This window comes from Acomys russatus, chromosome 17, assembly GCF_903995435.1.
Source record: "Acomys russatus chromosome 17, mAcoRus1.1, whole genome shotgun sequence".
NCBI lineage: Eukaryota > Metazoa > Chordata > Mammalia > Rodentia > Muridae > Acomys > Acomys russatus.
The window spans coordinates 64,251,902-64,269,479 of NC_067153.1; the positions used below are offsets into that span (position 1 = coordinate 64,251,902).

At 47.6% G+C, this 17,578-nt stretch overlaps 1 protein-coding gene across 1 annotated transcript in view; it reads right to left on the reverse strand.

Moving 5' to 3' along the window:
• Positions 1 to 377: 377 nt before the first annotated feature.
• The window catches only part of LOC127201755 (cyclic AMP-dependent transcription factor ATF-7), a 59,006-nt gene continuing 41,805 nt past the window's right edge, over positions 378 to 17,578 (reverse strand). The window contains exons 4-11 of the mRNA XM_051160490.1: positions 14,843 to 14,980; positions 11,271 to 11,428; positions 9,973 to 10,072; positions 9,379 to 9,492; positions 8,651 to 8,803; positions 6,036 to 6,233; positions 3,362 to 3,470; positions 378 to 1,142 (exon numbers count right to left, since the gene is read on the reverse strand). Coding sequence (XP_051016447.1) covers positions 928 to 1,142; positions 3,362 to 3,470; positions 6,036 to 6,233; positions 8,651 to 8,803; positions 9,379 to 9,492; positions 9,973 to 10,072; positions 11,271 to 11,428; positions 14,843 to 14,980 — 1,185 coding nt within the window. The 3' untranslated portion in view covers positions 378 to 927. The remainder of the gene's footprint in view (positions 1,143 to 3,361; positions 3,471 to 6,035; positions 6,234 to 8,650; positions 8,804 to 9,378; positions 9,493 to 9,972; positions 10,073 to 11,270; positions 11,429 to 14,842; positions 14,981 to 17,578) is intronic.

A 17,578-nucleotide genomic window follows, 5' to 3' on the forward strand; every position in this document is an offset into this window, starting at 1 on the left:
CAGTTAACGGGATGGAAGGAGTCTTAGACTAGGCTGTTCCTGCTGCCCTGATGGGTGGAGCTGGAGGGTCGGAGGGCGACAGGGAAGCCCAGCTAGATCCTGGCTCTCTCCTTTTCATTGCCACTAACAATAAGGCCACAAGACGAGGTTCCCAAGGCACAGTGGGGAGGCAGGAAAGACCCCACTACTAGACTAAGGAGACAAAATGAGGTACCCAATAGATTTGGAAATGAATAATGATTCAAACTCTCAGAGTTTTTCTTTGTCTGTCTGTCTGTGTTTGTTTTGGTAGCAGGTAGGAATAAGGAGGGAAGCACATGGAGAGGCGGGAGCGCTGCTACTGTGCACATCACATGTGCTACCCTCTCAGTGAGTGAGTGTGCTCACTGTACTTTAGGAACGGGAAGAGATAAATAAGCAGCTACTGGGAGACAAAGTCCTGAGTGCGTGGGGTGGCTGGGGATGGGACAGCAAGTAAAATGCCATCAAATCTAGTCTCCCTTTATCTGGCAGGAAGTGGCATGCTAGTAAGAAATAAGAAGGTAACAGCCACAGCTCAATGGGAGGAGAGGACACTGAGAAATCCCAACCTACAAGTGCAAGGGTAGTGTTAAGAGACAGGCACACATGCATCAGGGCAGGGGTGATTGCTCGGACCATATGGAAAGGCCTTTGGCTGTAGATACATAGAAACCCCACCCTTGCGGGATGATCTATGTGGCTTTGGGGCTCGCGGCCCCTAGTACAGGTGTCAAGCGTACACGATCACGTGGCTGAAGAGAAAAACCCCACATCTGTCCATACTCACAACACACAATATCTTCCTCTCCCATATTGCCAATTCCAAGGCAGGTGGGAGGGCTAAGATGATCTCTCTGGGCTCAGGTGGGCGAGCTCTGGCTGGGGACCTCTCCATCATGGGAGGCATCATCTGCCGGCAGACTGCGACTGTGGGGTCATGATCACATGGGACGGTATGGGCATGCTCAGTTCTGTCCTTTGGCTGGCCATCTGAGTGAGGACTGAGGTGGCCACAGCTTCAGCTGCAGATCGAACACTGAGGCCGTTGCTCGGGGCTGCTGAGCTGTGCTGAATCACTGGGGCTGGAGAGCCCGTTGGCTCTGAGCTTTCCTTGGGGCTTTCTGGCAGGAAGGAGGGCAGACAGTAGAGAGCACGTGGTTGGAAAACAGGACAGAGGCCAGGCGTGGTGGCGCACGCCTTTAATCCCAGCACTCGGGAGGCAGAGGCAGGCGGATCGCTGTGAGTTCAAGGCCAGCCTGGTCTATAAAGTGGAGTCCAGGGCAGTCAAGGCTACACAGAGAAACCCTGTCTCAAAAAAACAAAAACAAAAAACATAACAAAACAAAACAAAAACAAACGGAAAAAAAAAAAAAAAGATAACAGGACAGAGAAATGAAGAGGACTCTCTTTTGTCATAATTATAAAGAACAAAGGAGAACGAACCTCATTGATCTTTTTGGAGAAAACTCCAGAACCCTGACCTCAAGGCATGAATTAATTCTCTTTTCCTTCCATTTTTTAGTTTTTCGAGACAGGGTTTCTCTGTGTAGCCTTGGCTGTCCTGGACTCACTGTGTAGACCAGGCTGGCCTCGAACTCAGAGATCCGCCTGCCTCTGCCTCCCGAGTGCTGGGATTAAAGGTGTGCACCACCACCAGGCAGCTTCTCTTCCATTTCTTTAAAAAAAAATCTCCATTTACGTTGTGTATGCACATGCTTGCATGCATGTGTGGTGTGGACACACGGCCCTTCCTTGTGCTCGCAGAGCTCACGTTTCACTCATTCATCAGGCGTCGATGTGTGAGGGCACTGGACACCTGCCCTTCCCTCACTGACAAGGTCGCACGACCAACGAGTCTCTGAGAGGTAGGGACAATGTCTCATGTCAAGTACCTATATACACGGGATGTCACAAAGTAGTAATAAACACAACCTTGTTGTAATAAGCATGTAGTTTAATGGACTGCCAATTAGAGTTATTGTAAGGACTGAGCAGAAAGCCATGCATTGATTGCATACTGAAGAACACCAGTCCTCACCCTCCGCAGCCCATGGAGAGGGTCTGGAATGGCTGACCTAGGGCGGCTGCCTTCCTTTTGTTTGTGCACCCTGATGTCTCTAATGGAGCACCAGACCTTCACACCCGGCCTGGGCCTTGCACCCTCCACTGGCTGCACAGCTTAAGTCCTTGTTACTGCCAAGACTGTGTGCAAGGCTCCTGATGCTTCTCTACCTACCCTGACACACTACCCACACACAGCCACACAACCTCTTCTATTGTTTGTGTTTGAGGCAGGTCTCACCATGTACCCCTGGCTGGCTTGGAATTCATGACAGAGATGAGCTGGCCTTGAACTTGCTGTAGTCCACCCACCTCTGCCTGGCCTTTCCGTTCTGGAAGCACCATTCCCAGCTACTTTACTTTTCGCTCTTACATTGAGTGTCAGCCACACCCTCACTCAGTTCTTATTTGTTTGTTTTGTTTGGTTTTTCTGAGAAAGGGTCTCTCTATGTAGCCTTGGCTGTTCTGGACTCACTTTGTAGACACAGCAGGCCTCGAACTCACGGAGATCTGTCTGCCTCTGCTCCCCAAGTGCTGGGATTAAAGGTGGGGGCCTTTTACCTACTGAACTATAAACTCTTTGGGGACAGTGATCTAACCTAATCTGTTAATCCTGTTCTGCAGTGTGTGCCTGGCACAGAGCAGGAACTCAGTGAGTACTTGATGAACAAATCAAAATACCCCTAAAGTACACATTAAAATTTAAATAATTCAATAAAGATTCTTAACATTTTTGTCAGAATACATATCTGAAATGATAAAGACAACCAGTGAACTGTAATCCCAGCACTTGGGAGACAGAGGCAGACAGATTTCTGAGTTCAAGGCCAGCCTGGTCTACAGAGACCACCCATGTTTGAGCCAGCTCACAGTCCCTCCAGCTCTGCCACAGAAACTACCACTTTCCTATGCTCCTATGGCTCCTATGACTTCGGTAAGTGACCTATCATGGGAGAAGTGGGAAGACAGTAAACCACTTAATAAAACAGGCCTAAGAAAGACCACCTGCTACTTCTCCCCAGCTATCACAGATAGTTATGATTAACTCTGCATTACTGCCAAAGCTTAGTTTTTTATTTATTTGAAAGAAAGTTTCAGGTAGCTCAGCTTGCCTCAAACTTTGGCTATAATTGAGGAACCTGAACTCCCAATCTTTTTGCTTGCTAGGATTGCAGATGAGAAAAAAAAAATCTTTGTTGTTGTTGTTGTTGTTAGGACTGATTCACCAGAAAGAATGCTTACCAACAGCCTGACTTTGCTTAGGTTATGGATGACTCACCTAGGTAGCCTTGAGTCTTTTTCTGTAGTGCAGTGACGGGGCAGTCTTTATGAGCTAACAGAAGCTGTTTCAACTGAGCCACCTCATTGCGTAGTAATGTGACTTCATTCTGAAGGGGAGGGAAGAAATTAAGATAATTCATTAAAAAAAAAAAAAAAAAAAAAAAAGCACTCAGGAGGCAGAGGCAGGTGGATCACTCTAAGTTCAAGGCCAGCCTGGTCTACAAAGCGGAGTCTAGGACAGCCAGGGCTACACAAAGAAACCCTGACTCGAAAAAGCAAAAAAGCCAAACCAAACCAAACAACAACAAAACCAAAAACAAACAAACAAAAAAAGGCAGGCATGTTGGCACCCGCCTTTAATCTCAGCTGGTCCACAGATTTAAGTTCCAGGACAGTCAGGGCTGTTACACAGAGAAACTCTGACATGGAAACCTAGGGAGAGAACTCACTTTCTTCTCTTGGACTGCTAATGGCTGTGTTACACCAAACATTACAGAAGCCAGGAGCAGTGGTGTACACCTGTAACACCAGCACTTGGGAGGCAGAGGCAGACAGATTGCTGTGAGTTCGAGGCCGGCCTGGTCTGCAAAGCAAGCCCAGGACAGCCAAGGCTACACAGAGAAACCATGTCTCACGGAAAAAAAAAGAAAGAAAGAAAGAAAGAAAGAAAGAAAGAAAGAAAGAAAAGTTGCTGTGGATATGAACAAGATACACTGTATGCATGATGGCATTATCAAAGAAAAAAATCAACACATTTATTTTGTGTGTGTGTGCACATGTGCATATCACAGTGCGCGTGCGAGTAAGTCAGAAAATAATTTGTGCAATCTGAAAATCAAATTTGGGTTGTCAGACTGTTTTTTTGAGACAGGGTTTCTCTGTGTACCCTGGCTGTCCTGGACTCACTTTGTAGACTAGGCTGGCCTCAAACTTACAGAGATCCTCCTGCCTCTGCCTCCTCCCGAGTGCTGGGATTAAAGGCGCACGCCTACCACCGCCTGGTGACCCCTTTTTAAGTTTCCTTTGTTATGTGTGTGTGGGCGGATAGGCACGTGCACACCACACTGCATGTGTGCGGTCTCAGGTACGCTCCTTCTGCCACGTGGGTCCCAAGGGTAGAGCTCACGTTGTCAGGCTTGACGGCAGGAGATTCTGCCTACTGAATCATCTCCTGATCCACGAAAAATACTTTAAACCAAAACAGAAGAAGGGAAAGATTACTCAAGAGAATGCTTGGATTATAATTGTTCTGTTTGTGCTTATGTTTCTGTTTTTTCTTTCTTTTGTTTCTCTTTCTTTTATTAACTAACCTACTGTGGTCGTTTTGAATGAAAATGGCCCCACAGGGAGTAGCACCATTAGGAAGTGTGGCCTTGTTGGAGGACGTGTGTCACTTAGGGTGGGCATTGAAGATTCAGAAGCTCAAGCCAGGCCCAGTGTCTCAGCCGTTTCCCTAGATCCTGTCTGCCTGTGTGCCTCCATGCTTTCCATCATGACAGTAATGGACAAAAGCTCTGAAACCTGTAAGCCAGCATCAATTAAATGCTTTTCTTTTTCCTTTCTTCTTTTTGGTTTTTCGAGACAGGGTTTCTCTGTGTAGCTCTGGCTGTCCTGGACTCACTTTGTAGACCAGGCTGGCTTCGAACTCACAGTGATCCACCTGCCTCTGCCTCCCCAGTGCTGGGATTAAAGGTGTGCGCCACCATGCTTGGCTTAAATGCTTTTCTTTATAAGAATTGCTATCAAAGCTGGGCGTGGTGGTGCACATCTGTAATCCCAGCACTTGAGTTTGAGGCCAGCCTGGTCTACAAAGCAAGTCCAGGACAGGCAAGGCTGCCTAGAGAAACCCTGTCTCGAAAAACAAACAAACAAACAAACACCTAAAACAACAACAAAAAAGCATTGCTGCGGTCTTAATCCTAGCACTCAGAGGGCAGAGGCAGGCACTTTCTGTGAGTTCAAGACCAGTCTTGTGTACAGAGTGAATTCCAGGACATCCAACACTGTCTCAAAACCAAAAAAACAAACAAACAAAAAACCCCAAAACAAAACAAACAAATGAAAAAGCACCGGGTGATAGTGGCGCACACCTTTAATCCCTGCACTTGGGAGGCAGAGGCAGGTGGATCTCTGTGAGTTCGAGGCCAGCCTGGTCTACAACGAGGGTTCCAGGATAGCCAAGGCTACATAGAGAAACCCTGTCTCGAAAAACCAACCAACCAACCAACCAAACCAAAGAGTTGCTGTTCTCACGTGTCTCTTCACAGCAACAGAAACCCTAACTAAGAAACCTGCAGTGCAAGTACACATTTCCATCAGGTGTTCTCTGAGTGCAGTCGGTTGTACTCGTGACTCAAGAGAGCACACCCTGGCGTTTAACCTGCTTCCCGCCACGGAGATGGGTCTATGGCCCCCTCCTGGCCTCTCTCCATTCCTCCGTCGTCGGCGGAGCATTCCGTAAGAGTTACATCCCTGGACCCCAAATGGATCTTTGAATGACTTGTGCTAAGGCAAATCTGGAAGGAGATGGTCTCATTCTCAATTGCTAGGGGAGGAGTTTCAATTCTGACTATTATGGGATTCTTTACCCTTCCTGTCACACTTCCGGATCTAAACTAGTTAAAGAATGCCCGTCCTCTGTTCAAGCCCGACAGTCACCCAGTACCACTCACGCTCAGCTGGATGTTCTGAGAAGTAAGTTCTTCTGCCTTCTTCTCCAGGGAAGACACCCACAGCTTCCGCTTTTGGCGGCACCGGGAGGCTGCAGCTCGGTTTCGCTCTAAAAACCGCTGCCGACGCTCATCGGGATCTTCATCCACCGTGCGCCTGCGCCGTCCCCCAGTGCTAGGGGTGGGCTGGGCGGGAGAGACCTGTTGCCCAGAAAGAAGAATGCTTTTGGTTTTGTTTTTCTTTTCTTTTCTTTTTCGAGACAGGGTTTCTCTGTGTAGTCCTGGCTGTCTTGGAGATGCACCTGCCTCTGCCGCCCAAGTGCTGGGATTAAAGGCGTGAGCACCACTGCCGGGCTCAATAATACCTTTCTCTTCCCCCTTTTCTGCCTTGTCTGGGAGCAGTCTTTCTCAGCAGCCCAGGCAGACCCGAGTTTGGTCCTTGTGCTTGGGCATCCAGAGTGCTGGGGTTCACAGGCTGGAACTTTGAGCTTTGTCGTTTAGAAGAACAGAGAAATACTTGATGGGAAAATAATTTTTTTCCAAATCAAACTTGCGTTAGGTAGATTTGTAAGGCCTGGCAGTCACACCAAGTCCACGGCCTTCTTACGCTGTTTTCCGTCTCCTCCCAGTACCATACGCAGACTTATGTTGGAAACTGATTATTTCTGAGACACAGAACTGAAACTAGGATCACTTGGGAGTGTGTTTTGTTTTTTTGGGGGGATGGGTTGGGAACTGAACCTATGGTTTGAGCTACAATGCTACTGTTTTTGTTGGTTGACGTACACTCACTATGGAGTGAGTAAGTCCAGGGTTTCTCTGTGCAACAGTCCTGGCTGTCCTGGACTCATTTTTGTAGACCAGGCTGGCCTTGAACTCAGTGATCCATGCCTGCCTCTGCCTCCCAGAATGCTGGGATTACAGGTGTGCACAACTGGGCCCAGTTCCTTAAATTTTTATTTAAAAAAAATTATTATTAATTAATTAGTTTATTTATTTAGGTTTTTCAAGACAAGGTTTCTCTGTGTAGCCATGGCTGTCCTAGAACTCACTATATAGACCAGGCTGGTCTCAAACTCACAGTTTCACCTGCTACTGCATCCAGAGTGCTGGGATTAAAGGCGTGTGCCAACACCATGCCCGGCCCCTAGTACTCAGTTGCCTAAAGACAAGAAACTACCAAAACAAAAACAAAAACAAAAAACGTAGTGAGGGTTAGGATAGCCAGGGGTACATAGTGAGGCCACGTACTTTAGGCTATACTGGACTATGTTTCCAGTAGTATCAGGAACCAAGGCATGTTTTACTTACTTAGACTAGGGAATCTCTAACTCACACAGTTAACTAACACCTGCCTGGGTGCTGGTCCTCCAAAGTCCAGCTGGGCGCGGCACACACCTTACATATCAGCAACAAGAGGCTGACGCAGGAGGGTTGTGTGGTCTGAGAGACTCCAGACCACAAACAAGTAAGAAAAGGAAAGAAAAGAGCTCCGCAATGCCTGGCGCTTTACCGTCTCTGGTGCTGGCTGGCTCTGGGGAGTGAGGGGCGCAGAATGGTGGGAAGCCGTAGCTCCCGAGAAGAAAACACAAATGAGAGCTCGTGTTGTTGGCTAAGGCTTAAGGCAGCATATGGCCATGAAATGTCTGGGCATGTGGTGGTAACCGATGGAGCAGGTGGTGACATCAGTAAAAAGGAGACTGGGCAACAAATGGAACACTAGAAACCAATCTCAGGTTGTTGTCACCTGCCCAGTGAAGGCAGTTATGAAAACTGAGGCTGTTCAGGTCCTAAACAACCATATTAAAATGAGACCTCGTTGAGAAGAGATTGGGCAAGTAGATGGGACCTTCTCTGGCTTTAAACATTTATTTTTTTTATTTTTAATTTTTTCACTTCTCTGTGATAAAAAGGGACCATTAGATTGGCAATGAGAAGCTGTGTGTTTCCTTACTTTATAAACGAACCATCTATTTTACGAGCATAACATTATATTGTGTGTACACACACACACACACACACACACACACACACACACACACATCCCCCGCCCCTCCAAACAGGGTCTCTGTGTGTAGCACTGCTGTCCTGGACTCACTGTGTAGACCAGGCCGGCCTCAAACTCACACAGCTCTACCTGCCTCTGCCTATCAAGTGCTGGGATTAAAGTCGCGCATCATCACTGCCTGAACACTTGCACACCAGAAGAAGGTGTGGGGTCCCACGGGACTACAGCTATAGACACGAGTGAGCTGCCATGTTGGTACTGGGAATTTCTCAGCTGCTCAACTGTCTCTCCAGCCCCAGTATCAATATATCCTTATAATGATCCTTATGTTATAGGATCTAATCAGGTGACCGATAACTTTTTTGTTAAGAGTTAGCAGAAGCGAGAGATGCAGCGGCATCCTCTGCAACAGCTCCCCACACCCCAGCTTGTGTGATTTATGTCTACCACAGAGTCGGGTAGATAGAGCATAGTTTGCTTTGCTGTGGTCAACCTACCAAACACATCCAGAGCAGCAGGCACCCAGACAGCCACATTGATTCTTCTCCAGATACAAGAGACAGAGCCAGGGCTACACAATCTGGTTCTCCCGGCAAAAGGCAGCACTGACCTGTGGCTGGGCAGGGGATGGGGCATCGGGGTGCTGGGTGAGGACCTGGTTCTGCTCCGGACGGGCTGACACCATGGTGCTGGCAGTACCCACCACTATGCCACAGCCTCCATTGACTGAAGAGCCTTGGTGGGTCAGCGTGGCTTTTAGTCTCTGTGTGGAAAGATTGTTTAAGAAGGCAAGGGTGAGGCTCTGTCAAGGATAGGAAGGATAAACTTGTATTTTATTACTGACCTTACAGAATTCAGTTTTCTCTTAACAGAGGAACTAAAAGAAAATGCAGGGAGAGACAGTGCCCACCTGCATCCGTAAAGTGCACACTCTGGTTCCCTGGCCCTCATCCTGGGCTCAGCTGTGGGCTGGGGTTTGTGGAAGCCATAGGACCCACATGGAAGCTCTGTCCTGGAGCCTGGCCAGATGCTGGTTACTGCTCTTCAGCACTTGGCCAGCCCCCCTGCCACTCACCCCTCCATCTGTCACCCTGGAACTGAAATGGCAAGTGTTCCATCCAAACAATCTGTGCTGCTTCTTCCTGTGCCATGGCCTATGCCAGGCTAGAGGGGTGGGGCAGGAGACCGAGGAACCAGGGTCTTTTCCAAGCCCCACAGCAGATGTTTTTAGCTACACAAGCCTCAGAAAGTTCCTTTGCTCAGTTTACTTGAATAATCTAGCCTGGCACTACTCCTTTTAGAAGAAGCCCACACTGCCTCAGGATGCGATGCACTCACCATCTTGGCTTCTGATGGCAGAGGGTGGCCAGAGGGAGAGAGGGAGCCACTGCTGTTAACTGGTGGGCCAGGTATGCCGGGAATGTTGGGCACCATGGACACCGGTCGGGCCAGCTGAACCAAGAGAAGGACGAAAACCAGGAGACACGGTAGCATTGTCTTCCTCTAATGCAATGCCTTTGAGACTGGCATGCCGGGGCCTATTCTGTGTAGCCTGCTCACAGGGCATGCAGGGACAGCCTAGGAAACACCTTCCCTAAGGAGTGTCCCAGAGCGAAGGGCTCTCACTCCTCCCCGTTTTCTGTGGGGGAGGTTGGGGTTATGCATCTTCATGCAGGAGAAGCTAGGGCCCAGGGAGGCTGACCAATCAGCAGGTTGGCACATCAACTCCCTGACTACGAGCCAATTGTCCAGATGAGCCTTTGTCTAGCGCTTCCCAGAGCTGCACTGGCAGAGGTTAGTAGAGAGTTTGGGTACACTGACACAGACAACCAAGACAGCCAGGCCCCCGTCTCCCTGGGGGTCCTCTGGTTATGATCGTTACGTGAAAGGAGGTGTGCTGGTAGGTTTGAGTACCTCAACAACAAAGCTCACCGAAATAACAGAAGGCATCTGTACTGGAGGCCCTGGCAGCACAGGCATGGTCTGTCCATTAGCAAGGTGCATGACGAGAGGGAGGGAGCCAGTAGGAGAGCTGCAGGAGACACAGGGGAATATCACAATCTCAACCCTTTGCCTACAACCAGGTAACGTCTGACAGTCTTCTCATTGGGGACAGGTTAGAGCAGCATGGTGACATCTTGACATTCCCTTGAACAGGGAGAACAGAAGGAGAGAAATGGCAGTCTGCCTTCTAGGGCTCGGACAAAAGTGCCTTAGAGCATGTCAGGCCAGCCTGGTCCACCTGAAGAGCCTGGCACGCTGCTGCCGGGGAAAGGGCTCTACCCTGAGCTATATATCCAGCCCCGCAGTCTGGCAACGCTTTATACTTTTCAAATTAATCAAATTCAATAGCTGGGTGCTAACTCCATTAGGAATTTGGGAAGATTAAAATCTCTACCAGCAAATACATGTTTCATTTTAGGAAATAATCTCCATAACTCATTTTCTTGGTATGCGAAAATAAATTCCTGGAGCCAGCTTTGGGAGCATAATCTCAGGAGGCAGAAGCAGGGTGATGGAAAGACTAAATCTCAAGCCAGGCGTGGTGGTGCAGGCCTTTAATCCCAGCACTCGGGAGGCAGAGGCAGGTGGATTGCTGTGAGTTCAAGGCCAACCTGGTCTACAAAGTGAGTACAGGACAGCCAAAGCTACACAGAGAAACCCTGTCTTGGGAAAAGAAAAGAAAAGAATGAAAGACCAAGTCTTGAGACTAAAGAGGTTAAGCGCACTGTCTATTCTTCCAAAGGTCCTGAGTTCAATTCCCAGCAACCACATGGTGGCTCACAACCCTCTATAGTGAGATCTGGTGCCCTCTTCTGGCACAGAGGCATACATGTAGGCAGAATACTGTATAAATAAATGTTAAGGAAAAAAAAAAAAAAAAAAGAAAGCTCAAGTCTCGAAACAACAACAAATCTACGATCAAGAACAACAGAACGGTTTCCGTTTTTATCAAACATTTCAAAATGTTGAACAAGACTGAGAAGGGCTGGAGAGCTGGTTCTGCACAAGCTGCAGAAGGTCAGTCCAGCCAACAGCACCACCCTAGGCCACTCACAAGCCCAGCTCCTAGGGATCTGACCATGCCTCTGACCACTGAGGGCACCTGTACTTATGTGCACATATGCAGGAAGCCACACAGACCTACACATACTTTAAAAATATAATAAAAATAAATCATAAAGAAAGGGAAATTTGGTTTCGCTGTTTTCCCTACTCTCTGAACTTACCCCATCTGCCTGCTGGATGGTGGAGCCTGTGTGATGACAGAGGTTGGGGAAGGGAGGGTTGGATGGAGCGGATCATAGCCTAAGTGGAGAGGCAGGGAGCCAGGGCGGACGATGGTGGGTGTAGGGGTGGAGATCACAACTGGTTTGGAGGCAACTTCCTAGGGAGAAAAGACAACAAATCGCAAAGAGCTTTAAGAACCATGTACAGGGAAATACAGTTGGTAGTTTATTGAAAGAGCATCAGTGACAGATAATCATGACCCAGTGCCGTCATGATCACGCACCGGCACCGCAGCCACGCAGAGGGACGACGGTTTAAGAGATGATGGCTGCACCAAGGAGACAACTGGAGAATCCCTTGAAATCTGGAGATGCTCTGTGCCACACCGCACTACAGTGCCATGTGACTTTTAGGGATTTTCTACACTGGAGATGCTCTGTGCCACACCGCACTACAGTGCCATGTGACTTTTCTACACTATAAATACTCTCATTCTAAATAATGCTGAAGTGTCCTATGACCTCCAACTGAGAAAAAAGAAAGTTTATTGGTGGTGGGACAACCAGTGTTTCCAACAGAATTCTTTTAAACAAGATTGACAGATGCTTAACCAGCTTTTAGCTCAGAAAAAAAAAAAACAATACTTTTTAATTTTAACTAGTTAGGGCCTTTCTTTTCTTTTCTTTTTCCAAGACAGTGTTTTTCTGTGTAGCCCTGGCTGTCCTCGAACTCACAGAGATAATGCCTGCCTCTGCTGGGATTAAAGGCATATGCCACCAAGCCCGGCTTTTTCCTAATAAGTTTAATGTCTTGTGCTGGATAGTTTCCTGTCAATTTGACCCAAGTCATCTGAGAGGAGGTAACCTCAATTGACAGAGTGCCTCCATGAGATCAAGCTGTAGCAAGCCTGTAGAGCATTTTCTTAATTAGTGATTGATGGGGGAGGGCCCAGCCCACTGTGGGTGGGGCCACCCCTGGGCTGGTGGTCCTGAGTTCTATAAAAAAGCAGGCCGAGCAAGCCATGAGGAGCAAGCCAGTAAGCAGCACTCCTCCATGGCCTCTGCATCAGCCTCTGCCTCCAGGTTCCTGTCCTGTGAGTTCCTGTCCTGACTTCCTTGATTTTGAACTGTGAGGCAGAATGTGAGCCAAATAAAGTCTTTCCTCCCCAAGTTGTTTTGGCCATGGCGTTCATCGCAGCAATAGTAGCCCTAAGACATGTCTAATTAATAATCATAGGCGATTAATAGTAAATATTAATAGCCAATATTTTCTACAACAAAATTTATTTGTAGATAAAAGCATCTATTATTAATTACATATCATTATTATGGCAGTTAATTATTTAACCCACTATCATATCAATATAAGACAGAGACATCTGTTAGATTTTTTTTGTTTTGTTTTGCTTCAAGACAGGGTTTCTCTATGTAGTCTTGACTGTCCTGGACTCGAACTCACAGAAATCCACCTGTCTTCTGCCTCCCAAGTGCTGGGATTACAGACATGTGCCACCACCGCCTGGCATACATATATATATATGTATATATGCCTATATATACATATATATATATATATATAATCTTATTTTATTTCATGTGCATTAATGTGAGGGTGTTGGATTCTCTGGAACTGGAATTACAGATAGTTGTGAGCTGCCATGTGGCTGCTGGGGATTGAACCTGGGTCCTCTGGAAGAGCAGTCAGTGTTCTTAACCACTGAGCCATCTCTCCAGCTCCTGTTAGATTTTTAGTATGTCTATACACTGGAGCTGGCAGAAACTATCCCCCTAAGCTATATTTTACCTCCCAGCCCCACATCCCATGCCAATTGCTCTAGTAATTCCTAGCTGGGCTACTTCCCACCCTATATCCCATAATACTTGCACATATTTCTCACCTGGGCCGCTTTCCTCCATCACCGATCCTCTTTGTCTAGTCAACAAAGCCTTAAATTAATAAAAACAGGATGGACACCATTTCCAGCACCCACAAGGCTTCCCTGTGTCCTTTCCTAACTCACACTCTCCCATCATGAGAGGACCACTGTTCTGTTTACCCTGTTTCTCTCTGTCCCCTTGGTGGGATCCTCTGAGACAGCATCTTGCTGTATTGCCCAGGCTAGTCTGAAACTAGCTCCAGTAACCCTCCCCCTCAGCCTCCCCACAGCTGGCACTGCAGGTGTACACCACCAACCACACTGTTCTGAGATCTCCCATTGAGTATTTCTGTATCTTCTTGAACCTCCTGTAAATGGGACCATGTAGTATGTACTTGTGTATCTTTTTATTATTTAGTATTTGTGAAATTTATGCATAATGCCACCCACCCACCCATCATTCCCCCTTTCCCCTCCTCTTTGTGCTGTTCCGGGCTGAGCCACCAGCCTTACACAGGACAGGCAGGAGTTCTGCCACTGAGCCTCACTCCCAGCCTAGCTCAGTCGGTGCACATGCATCATGTTCCACTGGGATGGAACCCAAGGTGTGTGAATTCTAAGCAAGGGCTAACCCTGAGCTACACCACCAGCTCTTATTCCTAGTTGTTTCTCATCTTAGCACGTTTGTGATGTGTTATATGTTTGTGTGTGAGTGTGGGCACCTACATACCACAGCACACATGTGGAGGGTCAGAGGACACCACTGGGCTTCTTCCTCCCCTTCCACCGTGTTTTGAGGCAGAGGCTCGGTTTGCCACTGTGAGTCCCAGGCCACAGAGCCTGCAGGTGTTCCTTCACTCATCCGCACCTGCTGCCTCATAGCCAAGAGCTGTGGTAGCATGTCCACCTGGGTTTGTGGGTTTGCGCTTGGGCTCTCATGCTTGTGCAGCAGGAACTTTTACTCACTAAGCTATTTCTCTCCCTCCCAGACATTTTTTCCCCCTTTGAGACAGAGTTTCTCTGTGTAGCCCTGGCTTTCTTGGAACTCACCTGTACACTACTCTGGCTTTGAAGTAATGGAGGTCCGCCCTATCCCAAGTGCTGGGATTAAAGGCGTGCGCCACCACTGTCTGGCCACCCCACCCACCCACCCACAAGACAGGGCTCCTCTGTGTAGCCTTGGCTGTCCTGGACTCTCTTTTGTAGAATAGGTTAGCCTCCAATTCAAGAGATCCGTCTGCCTCTGCCTCCCTAAGAGTGCTGGGATTAAAGGCGTGCGCCACCACCACCTAGCCAGACACTTTTTAAAAAAATGAATAATATTTGTATGCATGTTCTTACTTATTTCTGTTGGTACACATACAAACTAATCGCTCTTCTATTCAGAGCTGGAAGTGAAACTGATGGATGGCTGAGTATGTGTAGTTTATATACATTACTTAAGTTATTTAATATTCCTTTCAAATAGGGCACAGAGCTATGCACCCATAGTCCTAGCATTTTAAAGAACTAGGCCAGGAGACCGAGTTCAAGTCCAGCCTGGGCTACACAGATGAGACGCTGTCGAGGAAGGAACGGGGACAGAAGGAATGAAAGGGAAAAAGAAAAGAATCGTTTCTCTGAACCTCATTAACCCTTCTCACACCACCTATGATCAAAACCAACGCTTGGGATGACTCCTGAGAGAGCAAGTACCTTCTCCTTCAATGGAGGGGAACAGGGGCTAGATGCAGGGCTGTCAGGGGGTGATGAGTCAACCTCCACTGGCTCTTCCTCCTTGATTTTGATATCTGGTGTAGAAGGCAGAGACATGTCAAGAGGCCCAGCAGCACCCTGATAGGAACAAAAGACAAACAGAGTTCAGGCTCACAATGCTAGTGATGAGATGAGGGCATATGCTGCAAAAAAGTCCAGCTTTTGGCCAAAGCACTGAACTGCAAGTACCAAAAAAATGTGGATTCATGCTTTATATAGACACTGGCCAAGTCACTCTATCTTCTTGGGGCTTTCATTCCTAAAACAAAGATAACACCAGCTGCAAGCAAGTACTTTTAATGCCTGAAAACAAGTAAAATAAATACCACTTAAATCCATACAATTTTCCAGCAAAGTAAAAGACTCTTGAATCAAGTCCCTGTCGATTCCCAGCTAGCGTTTCTGGCCACTGGAAAGCTGCAAACAGCTTCTCTGCCAACCAGAACGCTCGGTCACCCAGTTGTCAAAAGCAACAGAAGACAAACTAGTGACTAAAGCACTACAAACAAGCAGAAAGATCCTTTCTGGGGAACTCGCATGCGAGATGGTGATCAGTCTGTTCAGGGCAGGAGGCTAGAAACACCAGGCCCAGGGTTTGGGAAAAATCAAAGAAAGGAAGGGCGGGTCATCTCATCAATCAAGGAAAGTAGAGCTTGGCCTTAGAAGCAGTACCAGAGAAGGCAGAAGAAAAGAAGTTTCCTGGCAGAAGTGCAACTACCTGACCTAACTAGAGCTGTAAATGGCTTCACAGGGGCAACAACCTGACGCTGCACTGTGACAAGAGGGCCGGCCTTGCAGGTCAGTCTCACGTCAAAGTGTATCCTTTGTTCTCTTCCTATGTCCTAGGCTTCTTGGTGAAAAGGGAGTTTGTTCCTACCATTTCCTTTGCTCCCCCACCCCCGCCCCCATCCCCACACATGGTCCCAACCATGTAGCTTAGGCTGGCCTTGAACTCATAATCTTTTGCCTCCATGTCCCAAGTGCAAGATGGCAGATGTGCACCATCATCTGCTATCTTCACCTCTGGAAGCCTGAGCAGCACACTAAATCCAGTGTACCATGCTAAAGAGGTAGCAGTGATTCTGCTCCATCTCATAAGGGTAAGAAACACCAAAGGGGCTGGAGAGATGGCTCAGCGGTTAGGAGCACTGTCTCCTCTTCCAGAGGTCCTAAGTTCAATTCCCAGCAACCACCGGGTGGCTCACCACCATCTATAACGTGATCTGATGTCCTCTTCTGGCCTGCAAGTATATGTGCAGGCAGAACACTGTATACATAATAATAAATAAATCTTTTAATTTTTTATTTGTTTTTTTTCAAATAAATCTTTTTAAAAAAGAAACAAACACCAAAGGATTTTGTTTCTGCTTCATTTTTTCTACACTGCTAAAATGTCAGAGCAAATTTAGCTCTTTCTGAAATCTCTGAAGACTGCACTGATGGGAAGGCTGCTAAGGAAAAGTTAGTGCCCTTTACAGTTCCCGAGGGCTATCTCCTACAGAAGCTGTGGTTCCGGAGAGTTTCCGGCTCATTAAATACCCTGGAGATGATACTCAACTCTATGTGTGCTTTTCTCCAAGGGGAGGTAAGGACCACCACTGGACAGATCGACAAAAACACTGAAAGATACACACCAAGGGAAGGCCTGGCAAACTATGAACTACTCCCTCAAGTGTCAAGTGAGCTAGCTGTAAGGCAGGAAACTTTAAAATTTTTTCTTTCATATTTTTCTTTACCTTTTTAGTGTGTACATGTGTGCAATCAAGTGTATGCTACATATGCATATGAAAGATGGAGAACCCCTCCTCCACCCCCCCAGACAGGGTTCCCTGTGTAGCCCTGGCTGTCCTGGAACTCGCTCTATAGACTAGGCCGGCCTCGAACTCACAGAGATCTGCCTGCCTCTGTCTCCCGAGTGCTGGGATTAAAGGTGTGTGTCAGTGCCCCTAGCAAATGATTTTCTTTTATTTGTGTGTGTGTGTGTGTGTGTGTGTGTGTGTGTGTACACACAAATGTTTATATGCATGCATATGTACATGCCATGGCCTGTAAGTGGAGGTCAGGACAGGGGTCAGTTCTCTCCTTCCATCCTGGGTTCTGGGACTTGACCTTGGCTCATCCAGCTTATGCCTTTCATTCTCTGAGCCATCTCAGCAACCCTCAACCTCTTCTCATTATTACTGTTTTGAGAGAGGTTCCTGCTAAGTAGCCCAGGCTGTCCTGGGACCCTGAGCTGTCTTCACGCGCTGGGACAGCATTTATGCTCCACCACACCTGACATATCAAACTCTATAGGCAAACTCATGAGAAGTAAGTTCCCTGGGTGAGTGAGATGCAGATAGAGACACCTGCCAACAAACTGATGATCTGAGTCTGATCTCAGGACCCATACACAGAAAGGGGGTAACTGGGGCTGCAGAGATGGCTTAGCAGATTAGAGTGTTTGCTGCTCTTCCAGAGGCCCTGGATTTGATTCCCAGTTCCAACTGGTAGCTTACAACCATTTGTGACTCCAGTTCCAGGGGATCCAATACTCTCTTCTGGCCTCCTTGGACACCAGGCACACTAGTGATACACAAACACACACGCAGCAGGCAAAACAACCACACATACAATTTAAAAATTTAAGTAAGAAGCAAAGGTTGAGCCGGGCGGTGGTGGCGCACGCCTTTAATC